At 30.4% G+C, this 25,120-nt stretch overlaps 1 protein-coding gene across 4 annotated transcripts in view; it reads right to left on the bottom strand.

Annotated features, from left to right (window-relative positions):
- LOC145324669 (lachesin-like) overlaps positions 1–25,120 on the bottom strand; it is a 118,569-nt gene that overhangs the window by 31,235 nt on the left and 62,214 nt on the right. For 2 of the 4 annotated variants that reach the window (XM_080167258.1, XM_080167259.1), the window contains exons 4-8: positions 24,076–24,200; positions 20,173–20,294; positions 7,333–7,421; positions 6,035–6,096; positions 2,603–2,736 (exon numbers count right to left, since the gene is read on the bottom strand). In XM_080167258.1, the coding sequence (XP_080023384.1) occupies positions 2,603–2,736; positions 6,035–6,096; positions 7,333–7,421; positions 20,173–20,294; positions 24,076–24,200 (532 nt within the window). The remainder of the gene's footprint in view (positions 1–2,602; positions 2,737–6,034; positions 6,097–7,332; positions 7,422–20,172; positions 20,295–24,075; positions 24,201–25,120) is intronic. The other 2 variants (XM_080167260.1, XM_080167261.1) reach the window with 1 other exon arrangement.

The raw sequence follows: 25,120 nt of genomic DNA, 5'->3' as shown, positions 1-25,120 counted from the left end.
CGTATTAGAATAGAGTTTTGATCCAATAGACGTATTGTAATAGATGAAACTTGAGAAATAAAACAGAAGCAGACTAATAGACGTATTAGAATAGAGTCTTGGCCAAATAGACGTATTACATTAGACGAAACCTGAGAAATAAAACAGAAGCAGGCTAATAGACGTAATAGAATAGAGTCTTGGTCCAATAGACGTATTATATTAGATTAAACCAGATAAATAATACAAGAGCAGACTAATAGACATATCAGAATTGAGATTTGATCCAATAGACGTATTATATTAGATGAAACTTGAGAAATAAAACAGATGTAGACTAATAGACGTATTAGAATAGAGTCTTGGCCCAATTGACGCATTATATTAAATAAAATCTGAGAAATAAAACAGAAGCAGACTAATGGACGTAATATAAAAGAGTTTTGATCCAATAGACGTATCATATTAGATTGAACCAGAGAAATAAAACAGAAGCAGACTAATGGACGTATTATAATAGAGTTTTGATCCAATTGACGTATTATTATAGATAATATAGAAATAAGACTGAAGCAGACTAATAGACGTATTAGAATAGAGTTCTGGTCCAATAGACGTATTATATTAGATGAAACCTGATAAATAAAACAGAAGCAGAATAATAGACGTATTAGATATAGAGTTTTGATCCAATAGACGTATTGATTAGAGTATTTTCGAGATAGAAGATGATTAATGAAGTCATAGAATAGATTTCAATTCCTATAGGCGTATTGTAATAAATAACTTTAGAGAATACATTAAAGATTTGCTCTAATAGACGAGTTTTACTGAATAATATAACTGATGAATTAGACAGAACTGTAAGATTAATAGATGTAAAGTTAAAAGAAGGAAATAATATATTGAAATGTTAAAGTAACAGGATGTCTATCTATTTTTCTGTGTGTTTGCACCGAAAGATCTCGCTAACCCATAGACCAATATAGCTCTCTTATTCAGGGAATTTATAACTTTTTTGTTTACTTAATTACAAAACAAATTAAATCAATTAAATCAAAATATGATGAAAAATCAAACATATATGGTATATAAACAGTAATATTTACAAATAAACATTGCTAAATGCTAAGAAAATTATATTAAATGTTTATATTTCTATGACCTTTTATTTTGATGGACAGATAGACATATATAATAATATCATGAAATGGTACCAAAATATAGGTCATGTGATTTATAATCAAAACAAGGATGACAACATCCATAAGTAGCGAAGCTCAAAAATTATGAACTTTATTGCAGTTTCATAAAAAAACATTAAACTAAAAAATCACGAAACCTTGTATGATTTATAACGTGAAAATCTAGGAATCGATCTAGCACCTCAGCAAATTAGCAAATTTCAATGAAATTTTGTAGGGATAAGTAAATTGTGAACTTATTTAATCCCTAAAAATATCAGCCGTCTATCTCAGATAGGAGTACAGAAAATCATAAAAACCTAAAAATCTAGGAATCGAACTAGCACCCCAACCAATAAGCAAATCTCGATAAAACTTAAAAGTATGCAGAATATGAAAGTATTCAATCCCTGAAAATTTCAGCTCTCTATCTTTTATATGAGCTTAATCACGTTTCCCCCTTTCTGTCTCAGACGGACGGACATTTCGAATTATAGAGTAGCTTCGCTACTAATAAGATTTTATATTTGATATCTCTAAAAAAAAACTCTGCATACTCTCCTAATATAAAGGAAAAATGGTATAAATTTGCTGTTGATAAGCTTCTCATAAACATAATTTTCTTTCTTTTTTTTTTACAAAAGCTGTGCTTCAAATAACTTAATTTTCCTTGTAGACATTTATATATAAAAATGGATATATTATTACTTGGATGTTACAACAGATTTTCATGTTCTCTAGTAAAGTAAAACTTGCAGCGGGCTAAAATAAGGATACCCCCCTCCCCTCCTACTCTATGAAAGAACCTATCACTAAATGATTTCCATATTAGCAGACTAAAATAACGTCAACTTTTCCCAAGTCATAATATTCACGTACATTCTATATCCATTTATATCAAGTTTAAAACATGTTAATCAAAATGTAAGGTGATCAATTTCTTGTGTTCATTTCAACTTTCTTTTAATAATCAGTTTGATTTATCATTGAAATGTAATAATCAAAAGTGATTTCAAAGTTATGAAAGAAAAAAATTATATAACAGAAAAGTTTCAAATAGTGTCATAAAAATACGATACTTTTTCTAAAAAAAAACAAACTTGTGTGCTATTTATGGTTTGGTGCTAGCTGTTTTGCTAAATGGAGGGAAATGTTTAAATGTAAATTACAAGTAAAGCTTTAAATTAAGCTTATGGGTAACTAATTTCTTTCTTAAAGTTCTAGAATTATGTATGTGTTTCTTTCTTATTCTTCAATCTATACAAATATGGCAACTATATTTCAAGTTCTAGATTTTCTAAAGTTATTGTTTGTAACATTTTAGATTATTAATAGTACACTTCTAGAATATTTCTAGAAACTAATTGAAATGTTTTAGAATACTTCTAGAATTCTAGTTTTAATGCTTTAGTTTATCTCATGCATTACAAATGGGGCACCTGGATATCTAGAACTGTATGCCCAGGTCTGGAATGTTCTAGAATGTTTCTAGGATGTTCTAGAATGTTTACCTCAGACTCAATCATGTCTCTGCTTCTAACCCAAGTCTGATCTATCTCTATCTCAGGAGGGTCTGAAATAAAATAAATAATTAAACACAAATTGGAGGTGGGGATTTCATAATGGAGGGTAAACTAAAAATTAAACACATAAATTGGAGGTAAAGATTTCTTAATGGAGGGTAAACTAATAATTAAACACAAATTGGAGGTAGGGATTTCATAATGGAGGGTAAACTAATCTTCTCCAATATTTTAAATCTTCCAAATGCTTTATTTCACAAAAAAAAAACTTTTTGTGAAAAAATGTCTGATAAATTAATCAACAACCCTTTTTCTCCCCAACAAATAAAGAAGGCAATTGACTTGTAAGTATTACTGGACAAATTAATATATCCTTAACTCAATGATTTCTGTATCTCATTTAAAGATTTACATGCGCAGGACTTCTCAGACATAGGTTGTGCAATCATTTTGTTGGTTTTCTGTTGGATGTTACTTAACCTAACATTCTTAGGTGTTAGAGCATCGCATCCCATTACAAGCGGATGATGCTCTGGATTCTCTAGATGATCACTTACAAATCAAAGGAGGAACCCTCCCTTACGAGGTAAGGTATTAATGTTTACATCGGCCAAAGGCAAAATTTAACATTTAAAGAGAATAATTATTTCTCGCATCGTATTATAAACAGCTTTCCGCTTATATAGAATGTACAATTATATGAATAAACCCAGTTTTTTAGCCATGAGGTGCTGAAAGCACGGGCTCAAAAAACTGACTTTAATCTTATGATTGTACATTTTTATATCCGTAGAAAGCCGTTTTTAATACGAGGCTAGACATAGTTTTTTCGTATGGATGAGAACCGGTTTCTATCCAACGGATTCGAATGAATACGAGAAATCTAGCTTCCGTTGTCCTAACGTTTTATCCCTCAACATGGCCTATTTGATACAATGTTTGTGCCCGAGCGAAAGTCAAACTTAGAAACGCAAACTTAAAATTATTCTTAAACTCTTTGTGCTTTGAGGATCAAAAGTTTGCATCAATATTTTGTACAATGGCACAAATACTGGAAACTTAGCATTTAGTTCACGAAAACCGTATTCTCGTAAAAATAGAATACATAAAACAAAAATGGGATATAGTCTCTTTCGTGGCAACGCAACTTAAGGGGCGATTCTTCGTATTTTTCACAGTAGCTTTTCGCCTATTTCTAACCCCTGCGGGGGGGCTCTAACGCTGCGGAACCAATTGCCAAACCCTGTTGGGCAATCGCCTAACCCAATATCACCTAACCTAACTTAAAATAACCTATAAAAAGTAATTTTAAAAATACGATGAATCGCCACTTAAGGGGGCGTTGCCACGAAAGGGACTATTCCCCTAAAGTGAATATATTTGGTCCCCAAACTTTTAGAACCATTATCTCCCAGTCGTGTGCGTCAAAATTTTGAGGAATTTTAAAATCTTGATTAGCTTTGTCAAATCTTTTATAAAATAACTGTAATCTACAGAAACGCCAATATTTGTCTAATATCAATGGGTATGTATATTAATTTATCGTCTATTGTCTCCTCCCGTACGTTCCGGCGGATACTCTACAATCAAATCACATACAAATAGCCAAAAGTAGTTACGCCCCAAATCCGCAAACGTAATATCAATCAAAGTTTAAATTTGTAACATAATTTTAGCGAGTTTATTAGGCCAATAGAATACATTAGGATAAGACAATGGACGATTTAAAAATATAGACCTCCAATTATGTTAAAGAAAAGTAACCCTTCTATAGACAATAATCATTCGTTGAAAAGAATGAGATAATGCGTTTATAAAACTTATGAGACAAGCATATTTTAAAGTACATTCTCGAGCACATTTTTTTCTCGTTTAAATAAAAAAAGAACATAATTAATCTGTTTTACTCAATTCATATACAAACTTAATCGTCTAATGAATCAGTAAAATGTTGGTATTACATTGAAATGAATTAATCACAAATTTCATCTAGATATCCTTTATGGTTAAGTAAAGGGAGTGGTAACTTAATACCAAATGCGTACGTATATACATAATTGCGTATATGTACGCAACCCGTCACGATTTGTATTTCATTTGCTATATTAATTGTAACGTGTGGCTATTATAAATTATATCCTTACGTCCGTTTGTTCAAATATTTTTGCTTAAATTAAATTATATTTCAAATTTAAATGAAGACTTTTATGTCATGACACAGACACCAAAAACAGCTGGAATAGTTATTTCTTTCATCGTATTGTAAACAGCTTTCCGCGGATATAGAATGTACAATTATAAGATTAAAACCAGTTTTTTTTAGCCCCGAGGTGCCGAAGGCACGGAATGATTTTAGATTCGTAGAAAGCTGGATATAATACGATGCTAGACATAGTTTTTTCGTATGGATGAGAACCGGTTCCTGTCCACCGGATTCGAATGAATACGAGAAAAATCGTTATATCATTTTCAGAAAAGTTTAGTATTGGCTCTTGGTAAGTTTTAGGCTATTTAGAAGAAAAGGGGTTTGACACCTACCCTTCCATGACCAAGAAAAACAAAGTAAACGGTTATTTTAAACGGTGGGGGAGGGGTGTCGTATCCACCACACCCAACTATTAAAGATTAGCTTCGCTACTTATTGAAATTACCATACTTGTTTTCATAAAGTATAAGTTACCAATATAGAATAACTATGGGCGATATATAGATATATAATTTCAATTATAGTGATATATTATAAATCTTAGATAAATATTGATATTACATGATCGTTCATTTATATTTATTAATATTTTCATATCAATACTTTCTAAATGTCAAATATATGAACACAGTTTTATTTAAAATCATAATGAAACAAGTATGTCTATATCCAAACAATAAAAGCTTAACCAAATGTCAAAATGAATTGACAAATATAGGTACTGCGCTTGTATAAATAATTAATAAAGAAACAAAAAAATGAACAAAAAATTGATTTTATTCAGTTATAAAATGGCTGAAAATCCATTTATTTTTCAAGTTTATTAATCAGGAAGAAGACGAAGAAAGTCCCTCAATGACGTCATAAAAATGAGACATGAGGAGAGGAGGATTGGTAAAGAAAACCCCTAAAAAAAAGATGGTTAATCCCTCGTTTTTATGACGTAACATGCTAATTTTTTTAGGGACTTTAATCGTCTTCCTTAGGAAACACCATTTTGCTAATCAAGTTATTGAACCAAATAAAACTTTTTTTAAACCATATAAAATAAATATTTTTAAATTAATATCACGGAAGGAATTACGACTGAACAGAAATGGTTGAAGCGTAGCTGCGCTTTTTAACTTGGATAAACTACTTACATAGAACTTGCAGGTCTATTTTAGCCTCAGCGGGGGCTCCTACTCCGTTATTTGCTGTACACCTGAAATTAGTTTAATGTTAAACTTTTAATATTGGTCATTGCTCATAGAACTAAGTTGTTCTTCAAGAGATAATAGTTATTTCTCATATCGTATTATAAACAGCTTTCCGCGGATATAGAATGTACAATTATGAGATATAAACCGAAGGCACCGGCTAAAAGAAATGGTTTGAAAATCTTATGATTGTACATTTTTATATTCGTAGAAAGCTGGATATAATACGATGCTAGACATAGTTTTATCGTATGAATGAGAATCGGTTCCTATCCACCGGATTAAGATTCGAATGAATACGAGAAAATAATTTACAATTTTTTATTTGAAAATATGATAACTTGCCTTTAATGTGCTACTTTAGAAATCACCAAAAACAAATTATAGAACAAAGGTTTAAGTACAATAAATTTGAGATCATTGGCAAAAGAAAGAAAAATCTATATGAAACATTTTAAACATTGCAATTGTAAAAAGAAGCAAACAAAAAAGTTTCTTTTAAAACTTCAAAATTCTGCGAAAATTGTACAAAGAAGCTCAAAGATAGAAGTGCAATTAGATAGATATATAGAAAGATAGATATATATATATATATATATAGATAGATAGATAGATAGATAGATAGATAGATAAAAAGATAGATAGATAGATATATAGATAGATAGATAGATAGATAGATAGATAGATAAATAGATAGATAGATAGATAGATAGATAGATAGATAGATAGATAGATAGATGGATAGATAGATAGATAGATAGATAGATAGATAGATAGATAGATAGATAGATAGATAGATAGATAGATAGATAGATAGATAGATAGATAGATAGATAGATAGATAGATAGATAGATAGATAGATAAATAGATAGATAGATAGATAGATAGATAGATAGATAGATAGATAGATAGATAGATAGATAGATAGATAGATAGATAGATAGATAGATAGATAGATAGATAGACAGATAGATAGATAGATAGATAGATAGATAAATAGATAGATAGATAGATAGATAGATAGATAGATAGATAGATAGATAGATAGATAGATAGATAGATAGATAGATAGATAGATAGATAGATAGATAGACAGATAGATAGATAGATAGATAGATAGATAAATAGATAGATAGATAGATAGATAGATAGATAGATAGATAGATAGATAGATAGATAGATAGATAGATAGATAGATAGACAGACAGACATACAGGCATACAGTCAAACATCTACTTACTTGTATTGTCCAACATCATGCCTTGTAACTCTGTTTATAATCAATGAAACTCCGTGGTAATTCTTCTCACCAGAGGGCAGCATGTTATTCTAAATAAAAATAATTATTATTACACAATTAATATGAAAGCAGTAAAATTTAAAAGCGTAGCAACTCTATAATCGTTACCAGAATGTCTGAACTTTCATTATAAACATGTAAATTTTTAACCTTTTTCTGCAACACCATTTTATGTGATATAGTAATCCTAGTGATCTGATTTTTAAAATACTGATTTCTAGGACAATAAAGTACATTGGTAAAAGCGAAGCATCCCCATAATAAAGTCCAATTACATACAATTTTGTTTCGACTTTTATATATTTATAATTTGATTATTCAGTTCCGACTCTCTATAAGTGTTAATGTTTGTTTGTTCTACTGTTTCAGAGCTTCGCTTTTATCCCTGTTTAAAATAAATAAGGTGACAAAATCAATAAGAAAAGCAACTTGATATCTGTTAAGAGAATATTCACAATTAATTTGTAGTAAATTAAAGAGTTTATGTTTGATATATGGACAAAATGACCAATATAGTTGCTTCTGATTGACCAGGGGAGAAGAAATCAGAAATTTACCATTGGTCAATCATAATGTATACTGGCCTATCATTGGTCAATTGTATTGTATGACGTCATGTTTTAATAGGAATTATAAGCTTCATAGGGGGAACAGTCACAAGAAAAATAAATTTGAAAACCTCTCATATCTGAACGAAATGGAATTCTAATTATTATTATTATGATGTGTTCCTTCCTGTCTTTTATGGTGAAATCTGTTAAAGAGTTAGACAATAGATGTACATATAGATCAGCATATTTGTTTAATGTCCCATCTAATCCAATAATCTAATCATTTGATGGCTCACAAAAATTTGGGTACTTAATAATGATTGGTTAGCTAAAACTAAGAATGTCCAAACTTTTCAACCAATAGTTTGATAAGCTACATTTATATAAGTTGAAAAGAAAACGGTACATCCTATTAAATAAAGTAGTAAGCGTGTTTTTGTCTGTCCCCAAGGATCACGCTAACCGCTGCACCGATATGGTTCTCCTTGACATTAAATCTTCTTATAGGTCCTGGGAAGGTTTTAAACTATTTTTATAAAAAAAAAAAAAATTTTAAATCTTTTGAAACTCAAATTTAAAAAGGAGATGAGGTCGACTTTTCCCTCATACCTTAAGTGCCCATAGAGGCCTCTAGGGGGCGTAGCCGCTAGTAATATATATTTTAAGAAATCTTTTACTAACTAATACTCCATATTATAACTCTTTAGTCATAAAACAATAAGTAAATGTTTCCCTAATACGGATGGACAAATGATTTTATGCTATTGTAAGATAGTCTTACAATGTAACCAAATTTTAAAAAAGACCGAGGATTTAAAAAGACCCCTGGCTGGTCTTATGTTATTTGATTGATAAACTTAAGTTTTGGGATGGCTTTAGGCTATTTTAAAGCCCTCTATTAGTTTTTAAAGAGGTTAAATATTTCAAATATTAATCTTTTGTTTTAAATTTTGCTGGGTAGCATGAACATTGTTAATTGTTATTATTGGCTGGTGATAAATTATGACCATACGATAATTAGATGTATCTATCTATCCATAGGGTTATCTATTTATCATGACCATATGATAATTAGCAAATTAATAACAGGGTCATTTGCTAGAGTATTGATGGTTTTAAATACAGGGATGTAGGAACAAATAAAAGATATAATAAATATGTAAAATGATTTTATTTTAAAAATAAGATTTATTCCAATCTAAAATATTTGCTCGTATTCATTCGAAACGGATTAATATCCAGTGGATATGCCATTTTATGCCAGCGAAAAGCTGTTTATAATACGATTGGAGAAATAACTAATAATACATTCAAATTTTCTTTTTAAGGCTTTTGTTTATTAAATATTTTTTATAATAATAATTTTTTAGGTTTAGAATCAATAAAAAAATCCTTTAACTCTGATTAAATGAATGTTAACAATATGCACTCAATTGATAATTGTTTTGAGCTGATTCTATGTTTATAGTATGTCAAAATATGTTTTAACTCTTTTGGAATTTAAATAATATTTTAATATTGTTAAGCAGTGGTTTAGATAGATGTTATTACTTTAAATATCCAATTTAGATTCTTAATACTTGTTTAATAGGCAGTAATAAAGAAAAAAAACTTACTTGTAAATCAAATTAGAACAGTAGTTTCAAAATGATTTCGATGTACCAAAGGCAAAATCTTATAAACAACAATTTCCATGTTTCTACCTTTATTGTCAAGTTTAATTCAGGGAAGGATGTAATAATGTTGGTAAAAAATACAACTATTTTTTCTATTCAAATAATTTCAAGCTCTCAAAGGAAGAATTTTACAAACAGTCTTTGAAAGGATTATTGAATTATAGTCCATTGTCCAATTCCTGAAATTGCTAAGTTTAAAGAGTTGGCTACCTCTCCACTTTAAAACTTGAATATTTAGGTCGTTGCGTTGATGTGAATACGATTAGGACAATATTAAATAATACATCAGAGGACAATTAGGGCCATTAAGCTTTTTCAAAAATAGAAGATTAGTAAACTAATAAAAAAAAATAAAAAACTTCTCTTCAACTAGGATTGCCCACACATAAAAAGTTACTCAAAGACCAAACTGAGTAATAGAATAACACTTTCATTTATCAGAGTAATAGTTTACTGTCTTCTATTGATATTATAATAATTTAATTTTCATTTATCGCACTAATTTAATTTTCATTTATCGCACTAATTTAATTTTCATTTATCGCAATAATTTAATTATTAATTAGATGGTTTCATGTTTTAAAACGCGCCAAGCTAGTTTTAGATAATAACATCATGTAGGTCAATTAGAAGCAAGAGGATTTTAATTTCATACGATTTTATAATGAGAATAGTTGGACAATTCTTTGTTTAAAAGGACTCTCATTAAATTCAATTTTCTGAACAGTGTTATTTCCTAGTACTAAATTTATTGAATACTAATTTATAGTGTTTTCTTTTCTGATTTAAAACAAGCTTTTGATACTTACATCAATTATCAATGGTTTAGATTTCTACCAAAAATATTGAATACTATAAATAATCAAATCTTTAATATATATTAGATTATAAGTGTGGCAATCAGTCAGACAATTATCTTTTTTTAATTTTAAAATACATATTTTGCTTGTATGAAGATGTTAGTTACATAGAGTAGCCCTAAAAGTAGCTTTTAATTTATTTTATAGAACACTATTTTGGAGATCTTGCAAATGATTTAAGACAACCAATACATTTAGGAACTAGTAAGATTTTACAATGAAGTGAATAAAAAAGTTCATATTTTGAAAAAAGCAATTTATAATTGAATTTAAAATTAAATAGCCCAAAAAAATCAATATGAATTTGATTATATAAAACTTTTGGTTTTAAGGCAGGCAGTTGATACACTTATGTTTAAAAGATTCTAATGTTACTGTTTTTATTTTAGAAATATCTTTTCTAGACTTGATACAAACCTTTGACTCATAACTTGATGACCATAAACACAGATATCTAATCTAGTATCAAGTAAATCTCATGAAATGATATTACAAATTTGATAAGGTTCAAAGACTCTTATAATATAAGATTAATTTGTTTTATCCTATTTGTTATCCAAGTACTCTATAACACATTATAACACTTTATTCAAAACATGCTGTTTTTCAAGTCATAAGAACTGCTTTATTATCAGTATGAAAAGATAAAAAACTTTTAATAGAAAATATTAATTTAAAGAGTTGGTTTTCTGATGGTTATGTTACCAAAACTAGGAAGTTTTAGCCGGATACCTCAACAGATATTGTTATTTTGTAATGAAAGGTGTTTTAAGTATTTTTATGAATATTCTTGCTATTCTTTCTATGGATATGTCAATCCTTGTTGTATTTTCATTAGATAAAATTTGCTAAAAGAGGGGGTGAATACCCTAGCTTAGAAGCCATACATACATACAAAGATGAAATATGATTTGCACAATTGAAAACAGGAACACGGAAAAACATATTCATTTTAAATTCTTAAAATTTTTCAAAAACTAAATTTTGTTCATTTAAATTTGGTTCGGTTGGTTAGGCGAAAATAATCTAATAATGTCCTTATTTCAGTAATGTTAATTCTAATTGGTTGGTCTTCTTAAATTAAATGAGCTCTCTATTTGGTCACACAAACACACCCCAAACTTTGAACCTCTAGGCACTTCTTCTTCTTATCTCTCACTTTTTTTTCCTCAATTTTTTTAATATTATGATGATTTAAATTATTGTTTACTTTAAGGCTACTTAATTGTCCTCTATTTATATTTCTATTACTGTTGGACATACTTGTCTTTGTTCTAGTATTAATGTCACTAAGCCAGATTGAAATTATTCTTGAAATGAGATGAGATGTGAGGAGTTAATTAACTCAAATCAAATGGAACAAAATTTTAATCTCAGCACAAAATCAGGATGGATGCGGAAGGACATTGACACATAGATTCAGCTTAACCCCACAGTCCTGATATTATAAACTATCAAAGGCAGATTTTAATTAACAAAATAAGTAATCATCAACCTATTCTTGTTCCTTTAAGATAATGGGCGAGTGAGGATAAACAAAACTACCCCTTCTGCAAATTAAAATTATCTATAAATAAAAATAGAAACTGCTAGTTAATTCTAATAATCAAGATTTCATAAAAAAAGTACCCAGAGTTCTCAGAGAAAAGTTATTTATAAAACTATGGGGTCTAGAATAAAATTACAGTCAAGTATTCCCTGCTTAAATTATTCTTGGGAATATAAACCCTCTAGAGAACTACCAAGTTACTCACACCTTAATTATTAACTCCAAAAATGTTGCAACCCAATTTTAAAAACAGATTTGATAAATATGTTATATGTTTCAAAACAGAAATAAAAAATGCTTAATCTGTCATAATTGAGTTTTATTGAGTTTCCAATTCTTTCAAAAATTAATTTTCAAAATAGAAAACAAAATATAAGTTTGACAACTCTGAATATAAAATAAAAGAAACAATTAATGTTGGTAACCTTGTTTAAAACAGAAGAGAGAAGTAATATATATAAAAGTTTTCTGTTCAAAGCCAAGGGCCAACTTCTTAGAATTTTTTCGCACACTTTTCAGTTAGGAAGCTCTTCTACTACACAATTGTGTTGGTTGGTATTACTATATTATTGGTTTATGCCAAGTCTTTATGACAAAATATTGACAATCTATTATTCTATGATCTAAAGTAGCAAGGTTTTTTTTGTTTGCAGTTAAACATCTCGAAAGACTTTGGTCCAAATTGGTTGTTTTTTACAGTGAGACCTTCTACATGTCTTGGGATGGTTTTATGCTATTTTCCTAACCATCCCCACCCTCCTCTAAGGGTAGGGGCGTATCTGCCAGAATAAAATATAATTTACTATTACATATTCATATCAACTAAATGACATAGAATAGAAGTAACATATTAACAGTGAAACTTCTACTATATGCTTTGTTGTCTGATTTACATAAAAAAAGAAGTTTTTCACTATTGTATGGTTTATGTTTCGCAGTTACCGAGTATGCCTTTTCTATTTTTAGTACTTCTACCTATGGACATTGTCATCCTTGTTGCTAAAGATAGGTGACCTAGATTACTATATGCACACTCAACATAGAATAAACAGCTTTAGCACACATCACTTTACAATTCTTTCCTGCACATATCACAGTTATAACTTTCTTTTTACCATTGCAGTGGCAAAGCTTCTCAAGAAATTGATTTTTTCGTCTGTTTTAAGGTTATGTTGTTACGATTGTTTAGTTATTAAGTATCAGATAATGGTTACACTTAAAATTTATTCAGAAGGGTATGGGTAACTCTTTAATGAGAAAAACTTTTAAAATTTTTAATTGATTCCTAATTCTCTATATAAAATTAACTTAGAATTAGCAACATATATTTTGAAACTACTTGATTTGGTCTTTATTAATTTCTGCGTTTCTACAATTATGTGTGTTGTCATCTTTGTTTTTTTTACTTTGGATCAGAATTGCATGTATCTGAAACTTTTTTATGAAAAAATAGAGTAAATAAAGATTTAAGATCAGATTTCTTTTTGTTATCATTGAACGAGTATCTTTAATCGTAGATCAAGTTAAAGGAGGTCTGTTGACTGTCTGTTTGTACCGAAGGATCTCTTTAACCGCTCAACCGATATGATTCTACTTTACAATGTAGTTTATTATAGGTCGAGAGAAGGTTTATAACTATTTTGTAAGAGAGTACCACCACCCTGCCAAGAGAAATCATCCCTAGAAAAAAAAAATATGTCTCCCCCTTCCTTTCCCACGTCAATAAAGGTCCCCCAAGAGGCCTCTAGGGGCAAAATATAATTAACATAAAAGTTAATTTCTCTGCTATTTTTATTTGATTTAGCTTCAAGACTGAAGTGGGATTAAAAAAATCTTGAACTTGAAAGTTAAAACAGTTAAGTTGAAAAGTGGAATTGTTAAGAAATATGTGTGCTACTGCTAAGTGTTTCTCTTTCATCTTTTATTACTCTTCCTCCTTTCCACACACACACACACACTGGCACACACACACACCTACTATCTATAATAGGACTTTGCAGCCGTTTCTGAATTCGGCCGTAGTTTTTTACAAACAAGCAGCAGCAATAACAGACCCAATTATTCTGCAGACACCGTGTACAAATATTTCAACATTTTAATTATTCCATAGCCAAAGACGATTATAAATTACTGCAATACTCAAATAAACTGTTCCATTTGGCGTAAAGTTGGGGTAAAACTACCTTAAATGGGGTATTCCTGTCCAGTTTTTTGTTTAGGAATGAATATTTCTTACCCGAGGGAATAAATGATGGACCGATAGGTCATCATTTATTCACGATTAATTATATATATTGAAAATAAGTGTTCTTTTCAAAAAAATTTTATAAATATGAAAAAAGGAGATTATTTTCTTTCTTTTAGTAATTAATAAAAATTATAAAATCTTCCAAAAAAAATTAAAAATCTTCTAAAATCATACCAGGGATATAAATGAGATACCAGGGAAATAAATGAATATTTACATCCACTATTTAAGGGGTTGTTTATATGGGAATGAAGATTCATGCATTGTTTGTTTCTGTTATTTGTTATTAGAATAATTGTATATTATGAAGCAGATTTTTTTTATATATCTTTAATTTCATTAATAATAGTTTTTCTATAGCTGAAATATGTCTTTTATTAATATTTTATATTCTTTCTTGCTTTCCTTAAATCTAAACATTTATTAATTTTAGCAGAGGGAGGGGAATTTAAGTTAAAGACCAGTAACAAAAGTTTATAAATCCAGTAAATTGCTCAATAGCTTACAATCTTTAATTTAATCTTGATTAATTGGTTCCTGTCAGTGGTGATCAAGATTTTCAACCTATAATTTAAATTTAATCAAAAGAAGTTGAAAATTATTGATGGGATGAATATCAATTTATTGTTAATTGTCTTATCCCTTAAGATCCCTAAGTATAACACGTATGTAATGCATATTAATAAGTAAATAAACATTACTTAATGTTAAATCTTGTTATCCCATCAAGTTCATCTTTAACAGTGAGGATTATTAACAGATTGGGTAAATTAGAGTGGACAAGCCATTTTTCTATAGTGTATAAAGAAGTCTGAAGATTAAGATCTCAATACTACTAAAACGAATGGGTTCCCTATTTAAGGAAAAATACATAAGGAACCATTGGTAGATTTAGGCTATTTTTAAGATTTCAATTTTGGATGGTTTTAGGCTTTTTTTCTAGCTCCTCTCTATCCCTTAGTAGAATACAGATCACCTAAATGTTAGGGGCGTATTAGAGAGTTATAAACATAGTTTTTAAACCATCTTAGTTACATAGAGCTATTGATTGTATTCTGTCAAAATCTTAAACCCTGAAAAAAGTTCTAACCCTTTCCTGAACCTATAATAACTTGTAAAAGGAGATCCATATTGGTTTGTTTTTGCGAGAGAAACAGAAAGACATTCTGTTGCTTTTATACCTTTCAAGATAATCATTTCAAACACCTTGTTGTTGAACTTAAATTCACCTGTTGTCAAATTCAGTTTATGTTCTCTGTTCAAACAAATATTTGGAATAGTTATCACACAATGCGGGCAATTTTTTTTGCTGGAAGCGAAGCTCATCTTTAAGTATAGTCTAGAATCTGTCAGTCAGTTAGCAATGGTTAGCTAAGTATGTATATAGATTATACAATTTAACGCACAAATAGCTAATAACAAAATTTAAACAAATAACAGTTTTATGAAGATTTGCTATTTATCGAAAATTTACAATTTTTAAAAAAATTTTGCTTTAATAAAAGATGACGTTATACAATACAAATGACCAATGATAGGCCAGTATACATTTTACGATTGGTCAATTACAATGTATGCTTGCCTATTGTATGAGGACATATCTAAAAAGCAATAAAAACTGATTCGCTATAATGTTTACTTTTTTATTATTGCATGACCACTGCACCCAGGAGTTGTGAGATTTACTGAATTTTAGTTTCCGAAAGTGTACTTTCGCATCCGCGTCCTATCTCAATATTTGCTATTAGCTAAAAAAGCTTCAAACTTCCAAAAAAAAACATAAAAATTTGAAAAATTGAAATTTTGAATAAATCGTTTATACATTATTTCGCTTTTCCCTTTGACCGGAGTAGCTGAAAATCGCGTTTGCAATAATTGTGTTATCTGCTGTACAACTTTGGAAATTAGAAAAGAAATAGGCAATCCATTTTCAGCACATCGTTGTGAAGCTTGACCTTTTTGAAAATTGCATTTCCTTCCTTTTTCCACATTTCTGTTAGCAGAGCTGCATTTCAAGTACATCATAGCTGGCACAGCTAGAGAGACAGTTATACTAGCATTTCTGTTAGCAGAGCTGCATTTCAAGTACATCATAGCTGGCACAGCAATAGAGACACATATACTAGCATTTCTGTTAGCAGAGCTGCATTTCAAGTACATCATAGCTGTCACACCAATAGGGATACATATACTAGCATTTCTGTTAGCAGAGCTGCATTTCAAGTACATCATAGCTGTCACAGCAAGAGAGACACATATACTAGTATTTCTGTTAGCAGAGCTGCATTTCAAGTACATCATAGCTGGCACAGCTAGAGAGACAGTTATACTAGCATTTCTGTTAGCAGAGCTGCATTTCAAGTACATCATAGCTGGCACACCAAGAGAGACAGTTATACTAGCATTTCTGTTAGCAGAGCTGCAAAATGATCGATAATATGATGCACACCACAAATTATGATAAACAAATTTATCTCTTCTAGCTGTACATATGTAGATGAAAAATAGTGATGGAATAGTTATTTATCGCATCGGAAAATAAACAGCTTTCAGCGGGGAGTAAAATGAAAAATACCAGTTTTGTTAACCCCAAGTCGCCGAAGGCCCGGGCTTACAAAACCAATATAAATATTATAATTTTATTTTATTATCCGTAGAAAACTGTCTGTAATACGATTCGATGAATGATTTTTCAGTAAAGGTCAGAAGCAGTTCTAATCTATAGCGGATATTAATTGGGTTCGAAGCCATACTGGAAAAGATTTTAGAATTTAATCAAGATCAAATAACATTCTTAAGAGAACGAATGAGGGAACGTGTATGTACAAATAATAAACAGTTTAATGTCCCCTCTTGGGAAAATCATCACTATTATTGTGGCAGAAAGTCTAGAATTTAATAGGAGTAACCCAAAATTGTGAAAGAAAAGCGGCAGCTGTCATTTATCAAATTATGAGCAGCCGCAGCTAAGCCGCCAAACCAATAATAAACACTCGAGCACCCATGATAAATATAAACTGAATTATTGAAAAATTTCTTTTAGAAAATGTTTATTATAACTAAATGTGGTGATAATACGATTGTAAAGTTGATAAGTAAAATTTCATATTACAAACCTCACATGATTCAAATAAAATTAATGAATGCCCCTGTCCGGTCACAGTAAGGATAAATACACTAAATAAAGTACAGGAACATTATTAATATATAGCACCTCTAAACTTTCAACTTTCCCATAAATCACTTTAAATATTGTATATTTTATTTTCCAGTATGGCTTCTAAAACGATTAATATCCGCTGGATTACAACTGGTTCCGAACCATACTGAAATATCATGAATCGTATTGTATTTTAGTCAACTTCCCATTAATAATAAAATAACGATCATGAAATTAATACCAGTTGTTGTTAACCCGGGCTAACAAAACTGGTTTAAATCTTATAATTTGTCATTTTAATATCTGCGGTAAGCTGTCCATAATACGATGTTATAAATAACTAGTTTATTATATATAAAATCACATAGCATTTGCTTTAATCAGTAATGTATCAAATTTGAAGAAATTACAATTTTCAACATTTTGATTGCCCAAACTTATGCAGATACAGTTAAAGCTAAACAAAATGCCATTTGCAAAAAAATTAAGATAATGCAGCAAATTTATTTGACTTACGGTTTTTCGGTAATGACTGTTGCTTTGAAGGTTCAAATCGATAGGATAGTTCTAATATATCTTAATTGATAATAAGAGCTATTCGTTACAAACGGACGAACAGACAGAGCCTAATTAGGAAAAGATTTGCTGTTAGAAAGTAATAATTAATGATTTAAGTATAATTTTTAAAAGTGAAAACGAACTTAAATTATCCCCTATGGTAGCTTAATTGTAAGTTTTCTAAATAGCACAAAAAGAGAGAAATTTCAAGAAATATATCTTTAAATGGGATGATCAATATTTTAACTTACATTATGTTTATTTTGTCAGCTTTATCTAAAAAATAAGCGAAATTCTCCAAAAATTATAAATAAAATCTTCGATTTTATTTTATACATTCGCAACATGTTAAAAAACAAACTGTTGAGACATTATGTTCTGGTTTTGGTCATTTGTAAATGTAGAGACCAAGAGGCAAGTTTTCTTAATGTATGTGCATTTATCATTAAAAGGATACTTTGATATATGACTTTGTTTAAAAAAAACAGTAAGCTCTTATGCAGCAAAAGATGAAATATTTAAGTAATAAGTTACATAAATTCAAGTAATTCAAATTTCTAAATTTTTTAAATGTGAATTTATCACAATTCACAACCAAAGACTGTCCTTTTACTTGAGTTTGCGAACTTATTTGCAACTGATTCCCACTCTCTCAAATGCAGAAACTTTAAGGACCAATTATTGGCAATAATAATTGCGTACATCTCGTATGCTAATCTATATTTGTTCATGTATGTTTGTTTGTCTGTCCTTATGTCTGTATATCTTTCTGTAATGCTAAGATTTTTTAACAGGGCTGATAATTCATTATCAAAATTATCCCCTCTAAATTTTTAGTGAGGCAAATTTTTTTAAAGAATTCACCTCAGTTCTGTTCTAATGAAATTATTGTCAATTGCGGAACGTAAAATAAGATCTATCCTATAATTTGAAGTACTAAGGTTTTTTTTGTCCAAAATGTTGGTAATTTTAAGAGATGCCTAATATATCTCCTAAGGTAGTTTAATGCTATTTTTCTGACCTTCCCAGCCTTCCCCTACAGGCTAGGGGCGAAGCAATCAGCATATATATCAGCATCTGTATAATGTATCAGATAAAAAGTATTTATGTAAAAATTGGACAAAAGAACGCAAGTTTTTAGTCAAGTAATGTGTAATATTCTTGGATGTTTTAAATAGATTAATTCAGAGAAACAAAATGTACATACAATTATTGGTAACTATAGTTCATCAAAAGTTTATGTGGTATGGTTATAAATACACTACTAATACATATTCTGATTATTAATTTAATATCCTTATTAATTCTTCAACAAAGTCAAAGGGTTGTTCTGTTCATGTCAAAGATTTTACGATGATCAATGACTGAAGAAATTTCAACACAATTGTGTTCCATTTTTAGAATATGATGTTTATAAATGAAGCAGCTTATAGTGTCTCATAAAAAATGAAGTCATACAAAACAAATGACCAATGATTGGCCAGCATACATTGTAATTGACCAATGGTAAAATGTATACTATTGGTCATTTGTATTGTTTAATGTCATTTTTTCTAAGGCACTATAAGCTGCTGCAATCAAAATGCACAAAACATTGTGCACAGTCATTTCCTGTGATTTATTGACAGTATAAGAATAATAAAACAAGGATGACAACATCCATAAAAGCGAAGCACTAAAATGGTAGGACAAACGGACATTAACACTTGTAAAGTGTCTGAACTGAATAATCAGTATATAAAAGTATAAGGATCAAAGCAAAATTGTAAGTAAATTTGTTGAAAAACTGCTTGATTCAGGATAATGTTAATGGACATACTTACATTTTTAAGACTTGATTATAGAGTTCCTTCGCTTATTACATTATACTGTGTTGTCCAAGGAATCAATATACCAAAAATCAGATCAATCGGATGATTAGATTACATAAAAATTTGTTTAAAAAAAGAAAAAAGTCAACATGTTTAAAATGGACGTACGGACATTCTGGTAATGATTATAGAGTGGCTACACTTTCAAAATCGTACCTAACTACTACAGAAATCACCATGCAAAGTTTGAAATCGAAAGGACAATTCTAACATGCCTAAATTAACGAATAAAAGCTATCTATCTCGGACGGACGGACGGACCGACCCTAATTATAGAAAAGCATCGCTTTTAAAAATATAATGTTACCTCTCTGGTCCAAGTAATATTTGGGATGGGGTTTCCCACCCCCAGACACTCCAGGGTGATTGTTGAGTCTTTTCTCACCACAAATTTGCCATCCGATGGTTTGGGTTGTACTTGCGGAGGCACTGAATAGGATATATTGTTAGAAGAAGGTCTAGATATAAATAGACATAAGGAAAAACTGTGTATTATAGAGTAGCTCGGCTTTAAAAAAATATCTTTTTGAGGATATGGGTCAATTTAAAGGCGAACCAAAGAATGGACATAACAAATGTAATTGTGAAGAGAATAACAATATACAAGACAAAGTATAAAACAGATTAGCTGCACTACTAAATATGAATTTTTATCTACAATTCCAATGAGATGATCGAAAGTCAACCTCAAGACAATTTGGTTTCAACAAGACTTATAACTAGACTATGCATATTACAGAGTAGCTGCACTACTAAAAATGAATATGTTCCTAAAACTTCAACTTATGTCAATTTTGTCAAATAGACGCACAGACAGACAAAGCTACCATTATAGAATAGCCAGCTATTGAAAATCATATTTTTTCTAAAAGTACCTTACAAACAATATATCAGTTTTGTAAGGAAAGACATATGAACATTACCCCGTCCCGGATTTGAAAAATTTTGTTAAAATTTTTGCCCCCAGCCAAAATATGGTTGATTTATGCATAAAAATGACCCATGCAAAATATTTTTCCTGTAATGCAAAAATTGCGACGGTACAAGCACTGCAAAGTTTTTAAAATCTGCAAAAAACCCTGTTTTTATGGCATTTTTGGGGCTTTTGTACCATCCCAATTTTAAAGATTTTTACAAAATTTCAATTCAAGTGTGTTGATATATACCTGAAATTTACCAAAAAAAATGGGGGCAGTCTCAATTATAACATAATAAGGTGTAGCAAGTAATCTTCCAAATACAAAATTGTTAAATTGCATACATATTTAATAGGGTTGGGCCGGATACTTTTTTGGACGGATATTGGATATCTGGCTGATTTATAATGCCGGATATCCAGCAAATATATGTTATTTGGCCGGATATCCAGTTATTCGACCGGATATCCGGTTATTTGGCCGGATATCCGGTAATTTGCCGGATACCAAATATGTTGCATTATAAATCATCCGGCCAAAAAAGTATCCGGCCTACCTCTATTATATAAGTATGGAATTTGTTTGATACACAAAACTATCCCTTCTGTAGATTAAACTTAGCGGTTGAAACGTTTATACACTTAACTTAATAAACCAACCAATCAAAATTCAATAAAATTCTCAAAAGTTGTTAACCTAATGAATTAGAAAAACAATTATAAAACATTGGGGACAAGTGAAATAAACAGTCCAATTTCCCTTCCCTCTCTGAATTATACCAAAGTGTACCAAAAGTCTAATAATAACTAGGGAGGCAGAGCTCAATGGGCTGGTTATTACACTAGTCCCCGAAGTTTTAAAAACTTTTTCATTTGTTTGCTCAACAACTTTTTAGATTGTTTGAAATTTTAATTGGTTTAATAAGATGTTTCAACCACCTATTGTAATCAACAAAAAGGGTAAGTTTGTGTATAATCATGGGGTATACACGTCCATTTATCAGCCATTGTCTTCTCTATCTAGATCCCTGTACCCAAAGTCTAATAATAACTGGAAAACTTATATTTTTATTACATAACAAGAAATAACATGTTATTCAAGAATCTAAAGGGATAAGACAATGTCTAATAAATTGATGTACATCCCTAATAATGATACAAAAAATTATCCCTTCTGTAGATTAAGACTAGAAGTTGAAACTTTTAAACACTTAAATTAATAAATCAACCAAATAAAATTTACTGAATTTCCCCAATGTTTTAACCCAAATATAAGAAAACACCGTTATAACACTTTGGGGACTAATTTAATAAACAGCTCAATGTCCCCTCCCTCCCTGAACTATACAAGAGTGTATCACAAGTCTAATAATAACTAGGGAGGATGTGGACATAGGGCTGTTTAATACACTAGTCCCGGAAGGTTTATAATAACATTTTTTTATTTCTTGGCTCAACAACTTTGGAGACTTTTATTGAATTTTAATTGGTTGGTTCATTAGGTTTAGTGATCAAACGTTTCAACCACTATGTAATCAACAAAAAAGGGTCAGTTTGTGTATCATTATGGGATATACAAATAAATTGTCTTATCCCTCTAGATCCCTGTACCCAAAGTCTAATAAAAACGGGAACACTCATTTTTATTACATAACAAGAAATAACATGTTACTGAAGGATCTAAGGGATAAGACTATGGCTAATGAATTGATGTACATCCCCATTAATAATACACAAAATTAACTCTTCTGTAGATTAAAATTAGTGGTAGAAAGGATTGAACACTCAAATTGATAAACCAATCCATCAAAATTTATAAAAAAGTCCCCAAAGTTATTAAGTCAACGAATAAGAAAAGGTTATTTTCAAACTTTTGGGACTAGTGTATTAAACAGCCTATTTTGTCCAACCTATTTCTGATACTTATTAAATGCAAATCTTTTCTATAATATGAGTCTGAACGAACTCCGTAAAGGTTAGCTCATTTATTTAATCTAAGCAAGTTGATGATTCCTGTAACAATAAGGGTTTAGAAAGTGTAGCAACTCTGCAATCGGTACTTCTGCTTTATAGCTTTAGTTTTTGGAATATTGAAGACATAAGTTTAATGCAAATTATTGTCAGTTTCCCAAGTGCCAAGTCGAGCACATACCCCCCCAGCCCACCCCATCTCTCGACCTTGAAAAAAGAAAGGGATACTTTCTAGTTTGTTTCTTAATTGTAAAAGGTCAGGTTAGGATAGTTTATATTGGGTACCAGGGACCCTTGCAAGTTAATATAAGGAGGGAGGGGTTGTCAGTGATCAAAAGACACTTTGAGGGAAAGCACCGAACATCTTTTATAAGCTAAGACATCTTTTTCCAAAATTAACAGAGATAAACTAAAATAAGTGGTAATAACTGAAACATTCCCTGGATCTATCTGTAACTTTACTGTAAAGAAGAGACAATTGCATACATATTTATATAATAGGGTTGGGCCGATACTTTTTTGGCTGGATACCGGATATCCGGTTGATTTATAATGACAGATAATCGTTATATGGCAAATTACTGGATATCTGGCCAAATAAAAGAACATCGGCCGAATAACCGGATATCTGGCCGAATAACCGGATATCCGGCCAAATAACCGGATATCCGGTCGAAACACTGGATATCCGGCCAAATAATATATATTTGCTGGATATCCGGCATTATAAATCAGCCAGATATCCAGTATCCGTCCAAAAAAGTATCCGGCCCAATCCTATTATATATGTATGCAATTTGACAATTTTGTATTTGGAAGATTACTTGCTACACCTTCATATGTTATAATTGAGACTGCCCCCATTTTTTTTGGTAAATTTCAGGTATATATCAACACACTTGAATTGAAATTTTGTAAAAATCTTTAAAATTGGGATGGTACAAAAGCCCCAAAAATGCCATAAAAACAGGGTTTTTTGCAGATTTTAAAAACTTTGCAGTGCTTGTACCGTCGCAATTTTTGCATTACAGAAGAAATATTTTGCATGGGTCATTTTTATGCATAAATCAACCATATTTTGGCTGGGGGCAAAAATTTTAACAAAATTTTTCAAATCCGGGACGGGGTAATGAACATCAATACAACTCTTAACATGAAGTATCTACTCTACTCTTTTTACCTAAAACTTCCAGAGTATGGGGTTGTTTGAAAGGGATCAAAGTATACCACACATATTTAAAACAAATGTGTTCTAAAAGACGTACAGCAAAGCCATTAAATGCGCATCATAAAGCTGCTGTGCTTCTAGAAATGAAGCTTTACCTAAAACTTCGAGAGTATGGGGTTGATTGAGGGGGGACCCGAATGTCTCCACCTCACAGATGTATTGTCCATTGTCCTCCTCTGTGATTCCATTGATCTCCAGGCTGTGGCCCCGCAGTCTCATTCTACAAAATATTGAATATTAAAGACTGATCTGTTAGGTGGGGAGGGGACATTTGCACTAAAAATTGTACTGTTTGGAACCCAAAGTTTTAATAAACATGCTCTCTCGTTCGTTGGCTCAAATCTTTTAGTACTTTTATTTTGTTTTGACTGATTTGTTCAGACTAACAGTTCCCAAACTTTTCCACCATTGATTTTAATCTAGAGCTAGGGTACTTTTTAAAGTCATTAGGGTTGAACAACAGTTTATCGTCCATTGTCGTTTCCATGGACTTAAAAACATAGTTTGATCGTCTTAAAAGAATCAATACAAATTTAAAATATGTTAAAAATTAATTAAAGATTTTATCTGGACTTAATTACTTTATCAAATACTAGCGGCTACGCCCCTAGCAGCATCTAGGGGCTCTTAAGGTAGGAGGGTGAAAGGTCAACCTTATCCCATTTTATATTTGAGTTTCAAAAGAGAGAAAAAAAAATATTTTTTTTGGGGGGGGGAGGAGGATGAAGACACCCTCCCCCCCAAAAAAATAGTTTAAAACCTTCCCAGGACCTATAAGAAGCTTCACTATAAAGGAGAATAATATTGTGGTTCCGTGGTTAGCGAGATCCTTCGGTACAGACAAAAAACGCTTACTACTTTATATAATAGGATTGATTTTTAACGCCTAGTCATTATACAATATAAATTAAAAACGTTTCATCTATTTTTATCTTTTTGAGCTAACCATTTCATTCTTTTTATCATTTTAATCAAGATGGTTTTAGGCTATATTATTGTAAGAAGTCTTTGGGCGGTTTCAGACTATTTCTTTGCTCCTCCCTCTCCCTATAAATATTTATCTCTCTATCTGTAACATGTAAAGAACAAAGAAAGTAAATAAATAATTTATAAGAAAATGTTGGGTTAATAAGAGTTCTT

The sequence above is a fragment of the Acartia tonsa genome, chromosome 7, assembly GCF_053477335.1.
Source record: "Acartia tonsa isolate MP-2025a chromosome 7, ASM5347733v1, whole genome shotgun sequence".
NCBI classification, from domain to species: domain Eukaryota; kingdom Metazoa; phylum Arthropoda; class Copepoda; order Calanoida; family Acartiidae; genus Acartia; species Acartia tonsa.
Note: the sequence above shows the minus strand (reverse complement) of the source record. Positions and strands in the feature narration are given on the sequence as shown.